The sequence below is a fragment of the Mobula birostris genome, chromosome 30 (assembly GCF_030028105.1).
Source record: "Mobula birostris isolate sMobBir1 chromosome 30, sMobBir1.hap1, whole genome shotgun sequence".
Taxonomy (NCBI): Eukaryota; Metazoa; Chordata; class Chondrichthyes; order Myliobatiformes; family Myliobatidae; genus Mobula; species Mobula birostris.
The window spans coordinates 9,358,995-9,377,651 of NC_092399.1; the positions used below are offsets into that span (position 1 = coordinate 9,358,995).

Consider the following 18,657-nt stretch of genomic DNA (forward strand, 5'->3'; position numbering starts at 1 on the left):
CACACAAAATGCTGGAGGAACTCAGCAGGTCAGGTAACATCCATGGAGAGGAATAAACAGTCGACGTTTTGGGCCGAGACCCCTCATCAGGACTGGGAAGGAAGGGGAAGGTGTCAGAATAAGAAGGTGGGGGGAGCCGGTGGAGTACAAACTAGAAGGAGACAGGTGGAGGGAGAGGGGTAGGTGAAGAAAGAAGCTTGCAGGTGATAGGTGGGAAAGATAAAGCGCAAGAGAAGGGAAGAAGAAATCTAAAAGGAGAGGAGAGAAAGGGAAGAGGAGGGACACCGGGGGGGGGGTGATAGCCAAGTGAAGAGAAGGGGTAAGGCGGGGCCAAGTGGGGGGAAATGAGGAAGAGGAAACCCATTGCTTTCCAGTCCTGATGAAGAATCTTGGCCCAAAATGTCAACTCTTTATTTCTCTCCATAAATGCTGTCTGACTTGCCTGGCCCCTTCAGCATTGTCTGTGTGAATTGAGTCAGCCATTGAAAAATACAGCACAGAAACAGGCCCTTCAGCCCATCTAACAATTTAAGCTGCCTACTCCTATTGACCTGCACCTGGACCATAGTCCTCCATACCCCTACCATCCATGTACCTGTCCAAACTTCTCTTAAACATCAAAATCAAGCATGCACCACTTGTGCTGGCAGCTCATTCCTCACTCATCACCCTCTGAGTGAAGAAGTTTCCCCTCATGTTCCCCTTAATCTTATCACCTTTCATCCTCAGCCCATGACCTCTGGTTGTAGTCCCACCCAACCTCAGTGGAAAAAAATCTGCTTGCATTTATCCTACCTATACCCCTCATAATTTTGTATACATCCATCAATTATCCTCTCAATCTTCTACGTTCCAAGGAATAAAGTCCTAACCTTTTCAATCTTTCCTTATAACTCAGGTCCTCCAGTCCCATCACCCCTACTGGGGCGTAACTCCCATCACCCCTACTGGGACGTAACTCCCATCACCCCTACGGGTGTAAATCCCATCACCCCTACTGGGGCGTAAGTCCCATCACCCCTACTGGAGCATAACTCCCATCACCCCTACTGGGGCGTAACTCCCATCACCCCTACTGGGGCACAAGTCCCGTCACCCCTACGGGCGTAAATCCCATCACCCCTACTGGAGCGTAAGTCCCATCACCCCAATGGGACATAAGCTGCTGACAGTAGATCACCTGAGTCTACTGTCTCCAGAGTCACCAGAGTTCTTAGTCCCGGGCCATTCTTTCATGTTTCCCCTGGTGTAGCCCATCTTCTTGGTGGATCCTTCCTCTCCCAGGGATGAGGTCTTTAGAGCTTTTGTTGGCGTCTCTGTAGCACTGGGGTTTTTTTCAGGATGGGGTTGCAAGCCCCATGGCCGACCTTTCTCCTTTCGCAGCAGGGCTTGGAACCATCCACGGTGGAAGTGATATTATAGTAAACGCACACAAAATGCTGTAGGAACTCAGCAGGTCTGGAAGCACCTATGGAGAGGAATAGACAGTTGATGTTTCAGGCTGAGACCCTTCATCAGGTCCGGGGGGTGGGGGGGGGTAGAAACCAGAGTGAAAAGGTGGTGGAAGGGGAAGGTAAGTGGGTGGTGAAGGAGGGAGTGAAGTGAGAAGCTGGGAAGTGATAGGTGCAAAATATGAAGGGCTGAAGAAGAGGAATCTGTTAGGAGAGGAGACCGGACTATGGTTGACTGTTTATTCATTTCAATAGATGCTGCCTTATCTACTGAGCTCCTGCAGTGTTTTGTGTGTCTGACCTGAGTTTTCCAGCATCTGCAGAATCTCCTGTGCTTGTCAAATATAGTTACATTGCTGTTCTCAATAGATCAGCTCCCCTTCTGACACTGCGGGCCTCTCTGGTGTTTTTCTAACACCTTCAACTGTGGGAAGTAAGTACCATAAAGATCCTGAATATATTTGCACATTCCCTGTTGGCAAACAGGAAGGAAAACTGTTGTTGCTGTGTAACAGTTCAAACATCTCCCCCCCCCCCCCCCCCCCGACACCTGCTCTGGTAATTACAGTCTGATCGCAGTTGACAGGAGCAGACTGTGATCCTCTTCAATCCAAAACTCTCTCAGTTCATAGGATTTTTATATTTTTATGTTATTTAAAGATACAATGTAGAATAGGCCCTTCCTATCTTTCAAGCCCTGCTGCCCAGCAATCCCCCAATTTAACCCTAGCCTAATCACAGGAGAGTTTACAATGACCAATTAACCTACTATCAGTACGTCTTTGGACTGTGGGTAGAAACTGGAGCGTCCAGAGGGAACCGCACACGGTCATGGGGAGAATGTACAAACGCTTTACAGATGTGATTTTCTGCGAACAATTCTTAAGCAAACACGTAGACCTTGATCCTATTTAAGGACCGATGTGGGCAAAATTCCAGACTACGACACACAAAGTTTGCCGCACAGCCGATCAGATTTCCTCCCCACATCACGAGTGAGTTTCTGAAATGATGGCCAGCCAGCTGATTGAAAAGTATGTAAAGGCCAAACATTTGGAGGACACACCACAATCTACAGCGCACTGATGAAACGCTTGCAAGTAAGTTGCTAAGGTCAAAGAACAACTCAACCTAACAAGTATTTCAAATGTTTCAAGGACTCTGCGGTTTGATGTTTAACAGTTTGTATGTTTTTCGCTCGTTTTCTGCCATTTTCACGATTTTTTTCTTTTATTTGTGCGTTGGGTGCTTGATATTTGTCTTGAATGGGTTCCATGACATTTCCTTGTTTCGTGGCTGTCTGTGGGAAGGTGAATCGCAGGGTGGTATACTGCATACCTACTTCGATGATAAATGAATGTTGAATTTTGAACTTGTTGTCAGAAACGCTCATACCCCTCTCAAGTCAGACTTCCCATTTACAACAGCACACCAAACCATAATGAATTATATGTGCCAAGATGAGATATCAAGTCGAGAAGGCAAGGTCTTGCCAGATACATGACAAACATATAAAAATGGCCAATAGATTACACCGTTCCTTCGTTTAACACTACTTTATCATTGTCCTGTATTTAAATGTATTTGGAAATTCCTGCTGAAGTCTGGAATGATTTATAATCAGTAACCAGCTCTTAAGATGAATGTTCATCTCTCAGGACTCTCTGCTGCGTTTCATCGATTTTAATTTGTGTACGGTCCTGCAGCAGTGTTTCTTGACATAGAAAAATTATTAAAGCAACAATTCTTTTGCGACACAGTCACTAAGACTACTGGGCGAAAAATACCTGGAATAAAATATGCTGGTGTGACCGCATAGGGCCCACAGCCTCAGTGACCAGGTCACTGTAACCCGTCAGCCTGTGCTGATAAAGATCCTTTCTGGAAAAGATAAATTTATTTCACCACAAATAAGCAGCAGGCTAGATTAGATTAGATTAGATTATGAGGACACTCAGTCCTCGTTTATTGTCATTTAGAAATGCATGCATTAAAAAATGATTCAACGTTCCTCCAGAATGATCTCGCAAGAAAACACAGGACAAACCAAGACTAGAACTGACAAAACCACATAATTATAACATATAGTTACAACAGTGCAAAGCAATACCATAATTTGATAAAGAGCAGACCATGGGCACGGTAAAAAAAAGTCTCAAAGTCCAGATAGCCTCATCATCTCACGCAGATGGTAGAAGGGAGAAACTCTCCCTGCCATGAACCTCCAAGCGCCGCCAACTTGCCGATGCAGCACCATTGGAAGCACCCAACCGCAGCGGACCCTGAGTCCGTCCGAAAACTTCGAGCCTCCGACCAGCCCCTCCGACACAGCCTCTCCGAGCACCATCCTCTACCCAGCGCTTCGACCCCGCCCTGGCCGCCGAGCAACAAGCAAAGCCGAGGACTTGGGCCCTTCCTCACCGTAGAAGCAGCAGCAGCGAAGCAGGCATTTCAGAAGTTTCACCAGATGTTCCTCCGTGCTCTCACGTCCATCTCCATCAAATCAGGATTGTGCACAGCACCCTAGTTGACAAATAACAGATATCACCACCGGGAGTGGCCGCTGCGAGCTGCATTGCGCCGCCATCTCCTCCTCTCTTTGATAGGTGATAGGAATAAAGAGATTTACTCATTAACGAGTTGGAACGGTCTCAATAGGCTGAATGACTCGATGCTTTACCAAAATTGTGAGGTGGAACATTATACAGGATTTAGAACATAAGAGATAGGAGCAAAATTGGGCTGTTTGGCCCATTGAATCTGCTCCACCATTTCATCATGGTCTCCATTCTCCTTCCCCGTAACCTTTCTTGCCCTGGTAAACTCAAGAACCTATCAACCTCCACCTTACATACAAGGTTCCTCAGAGGCACATTGAAAAATCACTGTCCAGACACCTGATACCAGTTTAACATGTGTAAAATGATCTACCTGTATTGGAATCAGAATCACTTTACGTACTAGAAATGATTGTGGTTTGGTGCCGAGCACAAAGCACAAGGCTATACCATAACAGACAACACAATATTATAAGACAACAGTGCAAACAGCCCTGAGTAATCAAAAATTAGCAGAACAGTCACATGTGCAGAACGGTCGATAAACGTGATCATGTGAACAGGCTCAATAACTTTCAGCAGAACAAGGATAGCAGGAAAGACCATTTAATGCAGAGGTTCCCAATCTTTTTTAATGCCATGGGCTCTTACCATTAACTGAGGGGTCCATGGATGCCAGGTTGGGAACCCTTGATTAAACGGATGTTGAGTAGGGATAGTTAGTGTGTTACACCTGAGTGAGCTTTGTTGGGAAGCTGGATGGCTTCAGGAAAGAAGCTTCGGAGATGACGTGCAGTCCTGGTGCTGATGGGCTTGCAGCATCTCCCTGAATAGTGACAGGCACTATTGATTGATCGTAAGTGCAAGGGTAAGATTATGGGGAAATGTTTGTGGCTGTAAGAGAACTTTTGTAAATGATGAATGATTCTTTTTTGTAGCCTACTATGATGAACAAAGTTTAAAGTAAATTTATTATCAAGGTACGTGCTGTATATGTCACCATAATAATAATATTAATAAAGGCATCCGTTAGTCTTGTGAGACCATGGATCTGAGCCTGGAAAGTCTTCACTCTCCAGGGCGCAGGCCTGGGCAAGGTTGTATGGAAGACCAGCAGTTGCCCATGCTGCAAGTCTCCCCTCTCCACGACACCAATGTTATCCAAGGGAAGGGCATTAGGACCCATACAGCTTGGCATCAGTGTCATCACAGAGCAATGTGTGATTAAGTGACTTGCTCAAGGACACAACACATTCCCTCGGCTGGGGCTCGAACTCACGACCTTCAGGTAGCTAGTCCAATGCCTTAACCACTTGGCCACGTGCCTACACAGTCACCATAATAGACCGTAAGATATAGGAGCAGAATACTCATTCTTGTTCATGTAAACAATTCATTATGGTAATAGATAAATATAGGCAAATCGCATATGTCCGCACGCTACCACGTGATATGTGTATACCTTTTGAAGAGATGTGACTCGTAGGGCTGTGGACCTCGTGCTGCACAGAGGGATAAGTTTAGCTAGACTCTATCACCTGACTCAGATACCATAGGCCAAAAGTCCTCTTCTGCGTCTTATTTTTAATAATTATTTGCCAATCATTTCATTGCACCACAGTAGAGTAGTGATTCATGTGACGCTACGACAGCTCGGGACATTCCGGAGATCAGAGTTCAATCCTGGGGCTGTTCTGTAAGGAGTCTCTTTATGTCCTTCCTTTGGAATGCGTGGGGTGTCCCTGGGTGCTCCAGTTCCCTCCCACAGTCTAGAGACATACTGCGCAGGTTAATTGGTCATTGTAAATTGTCCCGTGATTAGATTTGGGTTAATTGGGTTTGTCAGGGTTTGCTGTCGTACTGTGACTCGAAGGGGTGGAAGGCCCTACTCCGTGGTGTATCACTAAATGAATAAAAAAAAGGTGTCACCTCCATTGCGATAGACAATAAAGTGAAATTACAGGTTGAGATTGTAATTGACTCTAGGATTCGTAACCATTACTTCTTCTGTCCAGAATAATGATATTTTGCCACGAAGTCAGCCAAGTCAATACTGCCCAGGAAATTCTGTGCAAAACTCTTCCTTCTAAAACTCTATCATCATATCGAAGAACTACCTTTCAGGCCTGCACAGTCACGCACCTCCCAGTCTCCACCCAGCTAACAGGAATCATCTGCCAGTCGTTTCTAGTTCGTCACCTGCATCCTATTTAAACCCAGCTCTCGTTCGCAGTCCTTGTCCAGCCCTGGATCAAGCCAGCCTCAACCAGTGGCTCCTAGCCTTCAGCTGGCTTGTTGTCTTATTGTGTTAAGTATCTGTGTCCCTCTCTCATTTTGTGGCCCCTCATCATTAGTTATTTTTGCAGTTTATTATTAAAATGTTCACTCACAGCTCTGTGTTTGGGTTAAGCCTCCTCTACATTACTTGACACTATCAGGACAATTCTGGTAGTTATTCTTTATAAAGCGATCCATATCGAGCTACCACTATTGAGGGCGATGTCAATATAAAATCAAACTGACTATAACTGATAATTGTCATTAAATATTGAACTCAAAGCAGAAAGTGTCGGAATCACTCAGCTGGTCTGGCAGCATCTGGGCAAAGAGAAATCAAGTTAGTGTTTTGCATCCATCATACTTCTTCAGAATGAGGAAGTTCTTTTTGAATTTTATTAGATATTATTTGTATGTTTCCCAACAATCTGGCTCCTAACGCCAAGATCCAGTGGGTTAATGCTTGCACCACTGACTCCCCATCGATGAACCCCTACCCTGGTGAGCATTCCTAGGTCTAGTCCTCAACAACACAGGGTATTGATTATCTGTATAGTTGGAGCTTAAAAATTGATGAGCTCGTGGGAAATGCTGGAATCTGAGTGGGTCACAGGGTGCTTGTGAGATGAGATGAAGTCATTATCAACATGAAAGGCTCTGCAAACTGGCGGGAACTGGAGAACTTTTGAAGAGTGAGCCAGAAGATGACTAACGGCCAGAAAACTGATCAATACTTGGAAAATGTCCTGGATTGTTGGAAAAAGAATTTGGTATTGAATACTGTCAAATATTTGGAAACTTTTCCCCCCTGGGCTATTGTAATGCTTTGTAACTTGAAAACATTACACTAATTCAAGAGAAGAGACGCGAGTCTGAAACATGAGTCTAACTTTGTGTTTACTTTAAGTAGGCTATACACTTATCATGTGACAGCATAATGATGTAATTTTACATAGAACCATAATGAGTTATTTAAATGAACAAGAATGCTTAGTTAAACAATACATATACAAAATTACTCAAATATTATTGAAATATTAAATTCACAACAGATATCACCAAGCATTTCTCAATATCCACGAGTCAAATTCAAGCATTAATAACAAAGCTTTTCCCTTCAAAAACTGAAGTATTTTAAGTTTTCTATCTGATTAGTTTTTTTTCAACCAAAGTACATGCACATATTGAAACAAAAGCCTGAGTAGTGTAGATGCTCTTTTTAAATCAGTTGACCATAAGATATTGTTCGTTTGTTATGTGCCGTGTCGTTAGACGTAGGCGATCATGGTCTTTCCATGACCACGATTGTTCTTGGCAAATTTTTGTGCAGAAATGGTTTATCATTTCCTTCTTCAGGGTAGTGTCTTTACAAGACGTTGACCCCAGCCTTTAGCAGTACTCTTCAGAGATTGACTGCCTGGTGTCGGTGGTGGCATAACCAGGCCTTGCGATATTGATGCACTATCATTTACTCCAAAAGACTGGAAGTAGAGTAAATACTGAAAGGCTTTTATTCGAAGTAAAATGTGACCTCCACCATGTTGCGTATCTGCCCCTGGACTGAGGGAGGAGCAGTGGCACAATTGCCTTTATTCAGGGGTCTGTGGGAGGAGCCACAGGAGCAGTCAGCAGGGGGGGGCATGTCCAGACAGGTAACCCAGTTACAACATATATATATATATATATGGTTTACCACAGATATGCACCAGCTGCTCATACGACCATCCACCACCTGCTCCCATGGATTCACGTGACCCTGATTGGGGGGTGTAGGGGCTAAGCAGGTGCTACATTTCACCCAAGGGTGACCTGCAGGCTGGTGGATGGAAGGAGCATCTCACACCTCCTTTGCTACAGATGTATCCACCCAGACATGGACACAGATAGAGGAATAGAATAAGGCCATTCAGCCCATCAAGTCTGTTGACCCATTCCATCATGGCTGATTTGCTATCCCTCTCAATCCCATTGCCCAGCCTTCTCCCTGCAACCTTTGACATCCTGACTAATCAAGAACCTATCAACCTGTGCTTTAAATATACTTAACATTTCCTTCATAGCCCTCTATGGTTGCGTAAACATTACAGTGTAAAGTGTTACACATGAAGCTGCATTCTGCTGTGTGATTAGGTGTGATTCTAATGGGAAAAACAATTTTAAGTCACAATATTGACCTACCACTACTGCCTGTCATCACTTCATATAGTCATTAAATGAAATTCCAAAGTGCACTTAGAACCAAAACTGTTACACTGTGACAGGAGTGTTTTTCAACAGGCAACAGCTGTGGTATAAAAAGCTAGACAAAAAGACATTCAATTTCATGGGTTTTTGTAACTCATGCAGTATATTCAATGGTTACAGCTCAACCCACCCTGAAACTACACAGTTTGCTAAGAAACAAGAGTAAATGTACATAGTTCATCCAAAGAAAGTTTTGTAGAGAAGAACTCTGAAAGAAGCTGCTAACAGCAGCGGATAAGGGAATGTAGAATTGGGCATTTGCATGGTGTAATTTGTAAATTCTGTGACTATTATACCGTTCGAACCTCCTCCCTGATGATGGTAGCATTGAGAAGAAGCTCCCTTATGGGCACTAGCCTCCCACCATCAAAGTTTTCTTCAAAAGGCAATGCACCATGAAGGTGCCATCGACCATTAAGGAACCTTACCATCCAGGCCATTCCCTCTTCTCACTGGTACGATCAGGGAGGGAGGTACGGGAGCCTGAAGGCACATATTCAACATTTTAGGACCAGCTTCTCCTCCTCCGCCATTAAACTTCTGAGTGAACCGTGAGCCCATGAACGCAGGTGGCCTGCTGGCGTGGTGGGTAGCACCACGCTTTACAGTACAGGCGATCGGGGTTCAATTCCCATCGCTGCCTGAAAGTTTGTACGTTCTGCCTGTGACTGCGTGGGTTTCCTCCGGGTGCTCCGGTTTCCTCCCACAGTCCAATGACTTATCGGTTGCTAGGTTAATTGGTCATAAATTGTCCTGTGATTAGGCTGGGATTAAATTGGGGGATGACTGGATGGAATGTCTTGAAGGGCTGTTAGGGACTATACCACACTGTATCTCAATAAATAAATAAATAAATAAATAAACGAACATTACCTCACATTTTGCACTACTAATTCATTTTTATATTTCTTAGTATAACATATACTAATTTTTTATGTATTGCACTGTGCTGCTGCAGAAAAAAACAACAGATTTCACAATATATATCAGTGGTAATAAAACTGATTCTGATCCTGAAAAAAATACCAATATTATTTTTGCTCCTCCGAATCTTTAAATTGATTTAAGAAAGTGACTGCAAATTTACTCTGTACAGAATGGACTAACATGATTTTACTCTCTCCTGGACTGCCGAGACCAATAGAGGGCATTTCATGTGCAGAGCAAATAAGCAGTTTAATTGAGGTACTCCATTGTTGGATGTGGATATATTAATGGTATAATGGAAATCATAAAAATAGAAGACCAAAGGAATTAGGCCCATCGAGTCCGCCCCGCCATTCAGACATGGCTGATCCTTTCTTCCCCTCCTCAGTAGAGGCAGCTTGAAGAAGCTTGAAGTACAGCAACTGATTGCTTCACAAATTTGTTGGAATTGCAACTTCATTGCTTTGAAAGGATTCCAGATATGGATAACCCACTAGCTGAGTTCAATTCTGAACTGAACTGTTCTTTGAAGTTGTGGAATCTGGAGCATCCCCCACAGAGTTAGATAAGAGCAAGCTGGGAATAGATGCTTCTATTGTGAGAAATGTATTTCACTTTATTTATTATGGGAGGTGTATGGAGGGATATGGTCCGTTTGCAGGTCAGTAGGACTAGGCAGAAAATGGTTTGGCACAGCCAAGAAGGGCCAAAGGGCCTGTTTCTGTGCTGTAGTTTCTATGGTTCTATGGTTAATAAAATTGAACTCAGGCAATTATAATAAATATTGCTGTGCAGTGTAATCAGATTCTTTCATCACTGCTTAGTTCTTTGGGGGTACCAATCTGCTCCAATTTTTAGGGCACACTTTAATAAGTGCAATCAAAATCTGATATAACCATTGCAACGTTAGGGCCATAGAAATGTGAAACAAAACTTATACTGAATAAAGCCATTATTAGAGAGTGGAACCACTGTTGCTGAGACTCCCTAATCCATTAAGTTGCTAAGATACAAAACAGCTACAGTTACCTAGGGTAGGAACAGGCTCTTTGCAGGTATAGTAGTCAATTTCCTTATCAATGTACAGAACTTAGTCTCTCACAAGCTTCCAAACCCTACGGCAAGATGGTGATCCTCTTGGAGGTTCTTCCATGTCAGCTTATTTTTGAATTGCTGTTACACTTTTAGTTTTAAAATATGTATCCCGGAAGAAAGTTTTATCTGAATCAAACTGGTCCAAAATATGTCAATTAGAATAGATTAGTGGCACCTGTGACTGGGTTTGCACCCTGACCTCTATCTTAATGAGTTTGCACATTCTCTCTCTATGAGCTCATGGTTTTTCTCCAAACTCTCCAGTTTATTCCTAATTCACAAAGTTATGTCCTCCTAGAAGACCACAACCTTGCCGTAGGGTTTGGAGGCTTGCGTGCCTCAATGACCCGGAGAGCTATGTTGGCTGGAGTCAGGGCCTTATGCTTTGGCTCTTGGTAGGGTCACCCACGCCAAATAGGTCAAAGGGTAGAGGCCAGACTAAGGGTGTTCCACCGGTCCTCCAGGTTCGGGGGTTCGGGGCAAGGGTTAAATTGGGGGTGGGGAGGGGGGTTGCTGGGTGGCACGGCTCTAAGAACTGGAGTGGCCTATTCTGCACTGTATCTCAATAAATAAAATCATGGCTGATTTATTATCCTTTTCAAATCCATTCTCCCACCTTCTCCCCATAACCTATTATACCCTGACTAACCAAGAATCTATCAACCTCAGCCTGAAATATACTCAGTGACTTGGCTTACACAGCCGGCCGTGGCACTGAATTCCACAGATTCACCACCCTCTAGCTAAAGAAATTCCTTCTCATTTCTATTCTAAATGGACGCCCCTCCATTCTGAGGCTGTGCCTGCTGGTTTTCGCCGTGAGTTTTCACCCATGAGTCGAACGTCCTCTCCACATCTACTCTGTCTGGGCCTTTCTATTCTATTCAATGAGATTTCCCCCCACCCCACTGCACCATTCTGTACTCTAGCAAGTTCAGGCCTAGAGCAATCAAGCACTCCTTATACAGTACTGTGTAATAGTCTCAGGCACATATATATAGCTAGGGTGCCTAAGACTGTATTTGTCAATGTGGAGCGGATGGGGAGTTTGTAGATCTGACTGGAGCAAAGGATGCTGGGAATGGTGAGGGTGGAGTGCTATGTGAGGGGTGTGGTACAGGTGTCAGCGAAGAAAGGCCGGGGCGTAGAGTGGTGCGTGTGCTGATACACGCAGCCCTGAGGCACCAGGCAAGGTTAATTCCAAATGATTGGTTTATTGATCGTTACGGAATGTCTCTCTTATGCTTCCCACTCCCTCCCCTCTCTCTTCCCCTTTTCCCAACCGTGATTCCCCTCTCCCTGCCCCCCTCCCACTCACAGCCCACAATAAAGCTGCATATCAGAATCACATTTATCATCACTCACATACGTCATGAAATTTGTTATTTTTGGGGGCAGCAGTACAGTAGAATACATAAAATTGCTACATTACTGTGCAAAAGACTTGTGCACCCTAGCTAGATATACGTGCTAAAACTTTTCCACAGTGCTGTACATTAACACTTTACATAAAACCATAGGTCATTGGCATAGAATTAGGCCGTTTGTCCCATCAAATTTGCTCTGCTATTTGATCATGGCTGATCCATTTCCCTCTCTACTCCATTCTCCCGCTTTCTCCCCATTACCTTTCACACCCAGACTGATCAAGAATCTATCAACTTCTGCCTTAAATACACTCAAAGACCTGGCCTCCACAGGCACCTGTGGTAAAAAATTCCTTAGATTCATCACCCTCTGGCTAAAGAAATTCCTCCTCATCTCCATTCTAAGTGGACATCTCTCTCTTCTGAGGTTGTGCCCTGGTCTTGAAATCCCCCCACTCTAAGAAACATCCTCTCCACATCCACTCTATCCAAGTCTTTCAACATTTGACAGGTTTCAGTGAGAACCCACTCATACTTCTAAATTCCAGTGAGTAGAGGCCTAGAGCCATCAAACGCCATCATATGATAAGACTTTCAATCCCAGAATCGTTTTCATGAACCTTCTTTGAACCCTCTCCAACGTCAGCACATTCTTTCTTACATAAGGGACCCAAAACTGCTCACAATACTTCAAGTGAGACGTCACCAGTAGCTTATAAAGCCCCAGCATTACGTTCTTGTTTTTATATTCTAGTCCTCTTGAAGTGAATGCCAACATTGCCTTTGCTTTCCTCACCACTGACTCAACCTGCAAGTTAACCTTTAGGGGCTCCTGCACGAGGATTCCCAAATCCCTTTATAATCTGAATTTTGAATGTTCTCCTCATTTAGAAAAGTCTGTGACTTCATTCTTTCTAGCATGACCATACACTTCCTTACACTATATTCCAGTGGCCATTTCTTTGCCCATTGTCTCAATCTGTCTGAATCCTTCAGCGGTCTCCTGCTTCCTCAATACTACCACTCTACCTATGTTTGTATCATCTAAAAACTTGGCCACACAGACATCGATTACATCATCCAAATCATTGACATATAACATACAAAGTAGTGGTCCCAACACAGCTCACTGGCAGCCAATCAGAAGAGGCCTCCTTTATTCCAACTCTGCTTCTTGTCAACGAGCCAATCTTGTGTACAAAGTTCAAAGTAAATTTATTACCAAAGCACATATATGTCTCCGTATACAGTCCTGAGGTTCATTTTCTTGTGGGCATACACAGTAATTCCAAGAAACATGATAGAATCAACGATAGACCATACCCAACATAACAGACAACCGAAGTGCAAAAGACAGCAAGCTGTGCAAATACATATAAATAAATAAATGCATAAATAAGTAACAAACAAATAAACAATAAATATTGATAACATGAGATGAAGAGTCCTTGAAATTGAGTCCATTGATTGTGGGAACAGTTCAGTGAGGAGTCCTGAGGCTCCTGTACCTTCATCCTAATGATAGCAGTGGGAGGTGAGCGTGGCCTGCACGGTGGGGGTCCCCGATGTTGGATGCTATTCTCCTGCAACAGCGCTCCGTATAGATGTGCTCAATGGTGGGGAGGGCTTTACCTGTGATGGACTGGGCTGAACTCACTGCTTTTTGTAGGATTTACCATTAAAGGACATTGGTGTTTCCATATCAGACGATGATGCAACCAATCAATATACTCCCCACCGCATATCTATAGAAGATGGTCAGAGTTGTAGATGTCATGCCAAATCATTGCAAATTTGTAAGAAAGTAGAGGTGCTGCCTTGTTTTTTTTTTGTAAAAGCACTTACATACTGGGCCCAGGACAGGTCCTCTGAAACGAGGAATTTAAAGTTGCTGACTTGCTCCACCTCCGAATCCCAACGAGGACTGGCTCATAGACCTCTGGTTTTCTCCTCCTGAAGTCAATAATCAGCTCCTTTGTCTTGCTGACATAGAGTAAGAGGTTGATGTTCTGGCACCATTCAGCCAGATTTTCAATCTCCTTCCTATATCCTGACTTGTTACCACTTCTGATTCGATCAATGACAGTGGAGTCGTCAGCAAACTTATAAACAGCATTGAAGCTGTGCTTAGCCTCACGGTCAAGTAGAGCAGGAGGCTAAACGCACAGCCTTGCGGTGCACCGGTGCTGATGGAGATTGTGGAGGAGATGTTGTTACCAATCTGAACTGACTGGGGTCTGCAAGTAAGGACATCGAGGAGGTATTGAGGCCAAGGTCTTGAAGCTTATTGACTAGTTTTGAGGGGATCATGGCATTGAATGCTGAGCTGTAGTTGATAAAGAGCATCCTGATATACGTATGCATCTTTGCCGTCCAGATGTTCCAGGGTTGAGTGAAGAGCATCTGCTGTGGACCTGTCGTGCCAGTCAGAAAATTGGAAGGGATCCAAGTTGCTCCTCAGACAGGAGTTGATATGTTCCATTACCAACCTCTCAAAGCATAGTGGATGTAAGTGCTGCTGGATGATCGTCATTGAGGCAGGTCACCGTGCTCTTCTTGGGCACTGGTATAACTGAAGCCTGCTTGAAGCAGGTGAGTACCCCAGACTACAGAAGCGAGAAGTTAAATGTAATTGGTGAGCACTCTTGTCAGTTGATCAGCACAGATCTTTAGTCCTTGGCCAGGTACCCCATCTGGTCCGGAAGCTTTCCGTGAGTTCACTCTCTTGAAGGATGCTCTCACCTCAGCCTGAGAGACTGAAATCACAGGGTCACTAGGGGCTGTGGAAGTTTGTGAAGGTTCCTCCACGTTTTGATGGTCAAAGCAAGCATAAAAGACACTTAAGTCATCTGGGAGCGAAGACTTGTTATCACCTATGTCGCTTAGTTTCACTTCGTAAGAGTTAGTAAAATTCAAGCCCTGTCACAGCTGGCAAGCATCCTTTGATGATTGACGTTTAGTCTGGAATTGCCACTTTTCACCTGAGGTGGCTTTCCAGAGATCATACCTGGATCTCTTGCACCTTACTTGGTCGCCAGACCTGAATGGCACTAATCTGACCCTCAGCAGGTTTCAGATCTCATGGTTCATCCAGAGCTTCTGGTTGGGAAAGACTCTGAGTGAGTTGATGGGGACACACTTGTCTATGATTGTTTTTATGAAGTCCATGACAACCGTGGTGCGTTCATTCAGATCCTCTGATGAGCCCTTGAAAACGTCCCAGTCCACTGACTCGAAGCAAATCCGCAGCCACTCCTCTGCCTCCTGCGGCCGCCTCTTTGTTGTCTTTAGAGTCCTGCTCTTTAGCCTCTGCCTGTACTCAGGGAGGAGAAGGACAGCCAGGTGATCAGATTTCCCAAAGTGCAGTCTAGGCATGAAACAGTAGTCATTCCTCATCATCGTATAGCAATGGTCGAGTGTGATGGGACTCCTGGTGCTATAGGTTCTACGTTCATGATAAATGGGCAGAGATTTCCTCAAACAAGCCTGATTGAAGACCCCATCTATAATTTGGAATGTGTTGGGGTGAGCTGTTTCTTGTTTGGTGACGGCAGCATTCAATATCTTGATTGCCTGATTAACATCAGGTTTTGGCGGTATGTAAACTGCAGTCAGGATCATGAAGGAGAACCCTCTTGGTTGGTAGAACGGTCAACAATTATTCATGAGATGTTGTAGGTCAGGGGAACAAGAGTACGACAAAACCTGCCACAGCTGAGCACCACAGGAGTTTATTATGAAACACAGGCTCCCACCTTTTGTCTTCTCCAATTCAGCTGCTTGGTCCATGCTGTGGTTTGAGAAGCTCTCAGGACTTCAGTTCCCACTGACTGCAATTTTGCCCCATCATCAGCCTGTCCATCCTCACAGTCTCACTACACACTGCATCGACTCGTATACCAGCTGCCCCATCCTCAGCCCTATCACTCTGGTTCCCATCCTCCCTGCCAAACCCTCCCCAACAGTTCCAGCAAACCTACCCGCAAGGATATTAGTCCCCTCGGTTCAGGTGTAACCTAAAACAAGAGAAAATCTGCAGGTGCTGAAAATCAAAGTTTTAGAACGTAGAATTCTTTTGGACAGGTCATGCTTCCCGAGAAGAAATGCCAGTGATGCAGAAATCTGAAACCCTGCCCACTGCACCAGTTCCTCAGCCACTCATTCATCTGCACTATCATCCCATTCCTGCCGTCACTATCAGGTGGCACTGCATGTAATCCAGAGGTTACTACCTTGGAAGTTCTGTTCTTCAGCCTTCTCTCTAACTCCTTACACACACTGCACAGGACTTCTTCCCTCTTTCTACCTATGTCATTGGTGCCAATGTCCACCACGGCCCCTGGTTGCTCACCCTCCCTCTTGAGAATCTTCTGCAGCGGCTCTGAGACATCCTGGACCCTATCATCTGGGAGGCAGCACACCACCCTGGCTTCTCTTTCATATGCACAGAAACTCCTGTCCATCCTCCTAACTAATGAGTCTCCTTTCACTACTGCCCTATTTGACTTTACCTTTCCCTGCTGAGTCTCAGAGACATCACTCTTTTAGGTCATCCTGCCCAGCAGTATCCGAAGGAATACGAGGAGGACAGCCACAGGGGAGCCCTGTACTGACAGCTCATTCCCCTTACTTCTCCTGGCGGTCACCCATCTACAATCTGAATCCTGCATTTTGAGTGTGACCACCTCAGTAAACTCATTTATGAGGCTTTCAGCCTCCCGGATGGCCCTGAGTGCATCCAGCACCATCTCCAGTTCCTCAACCTTGTCGATGTATCCGATCTGCTTTGCTTGATTTTTGTGTGGGAGGAGGTATATGGGGGTCAATGTGCCTGTTCCGTTTTAGTTCATTTTTTTTTGCGGGGAGAGGGGATTTGGGGCCTCTCTTTTTGTAAGGGTTTCTTCTTTTACGTTACTACTAAGGTGAATAAAATGGCTTCTCTGTACTGTTAACTGCTGAGACAGTGGTTCTCTATAGCAGTATGTTTGGATTATAATTAGTGATAGTGGGACTTTTATTCATTTGTTAACCAATTGAGATAGATGTTATTCTTTCTGTCTGTGTGAAAGCTGTTAGTTTGCGCGGGCTTCAGGGGAGAAGGCGCAAAGAGGATGAAGAGGGAAGAGGTAGCTTGGGGAGACGGTTGCCGGACCCGCTGGGCCTGGGCTCGGGGCGGGAGCCCAGGGATCACGACGAGCAAAGGAGGATCAGCGAAAGGGAATCCGTGAGCTCCAACGTTTGTGCACTGGACATGTTTATGAGATTATTGGCGCCTTTTATTCGTTTTCCTTTCTTTTGTTTCTCTACTAACCCCATACTTAAATATAAAATCTTAATCGTTTAACCGCACATTGTGGACTGAATGTTATTTAGGGGTACTGATGTTACACAGGGGACACAACACACAGCTTGATTACCCAGGTTGACGGGGCTCCCCCTAGACGGAAGCGAGCTGAGCGAGCCTGAGGCTTACCGGGGGGGCTACATTTTCTTTCTTGGTTTCATGGCTACCTGGAGAACTGAAGAATTTCAGAATCGTATACTTTGAACGTTCAGCTTAATTGACAGTTGTGGCAGATTGTGAGCTGTGGTGGGAGCATGGTGGAGTGTAGATGTTGCTGCCAGTGCAACCAGCTCAAGTAAATGACAGTACTCTGGCAAGGCCCTCCACTGCTCTGGCATTTGCTGATGCAGCGGGACATGGGTTCCTCAAGGAAGATTGTGTCAGTGACCGTGCTGGAAGATACAAAGTGTTCCAGTGTGCAGGAGGCTGGTGAACCCAGTGTAGCAGAAGACCTGTCCCATTAGTGGTGCAGTGGCAAGATCCATTGCCTCATGGCTCCATTGAACTGGGTTTGATCAGATTCTGTGCGGAGTCTGCATGCCTGTGTAAGGTTTGTACAATGGAGCATATTCTGCCTAAAGGGTGGTGACCAATGGCCTTTGGCAGGGGTTCTGACTTGGGACCCCCCTCTCTTGTGCTTTACCGTTCTATGTACATAAGGCGGTGTGCATTTCCCTTGGGCGGGCAGGAATTCCTCTCATGTTCCAATGACATGCAGTGTGCATTAGGTTAAGTGCCCAGTGTATTTTGCTTCTAACATGTAGGTGAGTGGCGAACCTTCTATGAGATAATGGCAATGTTGGAAAGATAAAATGGTATTAAAGTAAATGAATATGTGATAGTTGGTGAGGACCAAAAGGGCTGGTTCCTTGTAGAGGAACTCAGTGATCATTAGGGTTAGGAACACGTGTGTGTTAACATTTACAGTGTCCAAATTCAGGCGTGGGACATGGTGTGAGTACTGTCATTTACCTGGCTGGCAAATCCTTGTTAAGTTTAAAAATTGATGGCCACACTTCATACAACTTAGAGCAACGGCAAAAATATTGCAAAGTTCAAAGTAAATTTTGTTATTGAAGTACATGTACATGACCATATACAACCCTGAGATTCATCTTCTTGCGAGCATTTACAGTAAATACTGTAAAGAGAAAGGGGAGGCGCTGTGGAGATGCGTCTCTACCAAAGGAGGTGTAAGATGCTCCTTCCCTTCGCTAGCCTGCAGGTCACCCTTGGGCAAGGTGTAGCCCCTGCTCAGCCCTTCCCCACCCCGGGATCAGGGTCACATGAAGCCATGGGAACAGGATGTGGATGGTCGTATGAGCAGCCGGTGCACATCACAAGTCCTGGTTATGCGACCACTGACACCAGGCAGACAATCTACGAAGAGTATT

The 18,657-nt window shown here is 44.9% G+C and overlaps 1 protein-coding gene across 1 annotated transcript in view; it reads left to right on the plus strand.

Annotated features, from left to right (window-relative positions):
• The first annotated feature begins 2,462 nt into the window (after window positions 1-2,462).
• fndc5a (fibronectin type III domain containing 5a) overlaps window positions 2,463-18,657 on the plus strand; it is a 59,311-nt gene continuing 43,116 nt past the window's right edge. Inside the window, exons 1-2 of the mRNA XM_072247081.1 lie at window positions 2,463-2,485; window positions 12,278-12,357. Of these exons, the coding sequence (XP_072103182.1) occupies window positions 2,463-2,485; window positions 12,278-12,357 (103 nt within the window). The remainder of the gene's footprint in view (window positions 2,486-12,277; window positions 12,358-18,657) is intronic.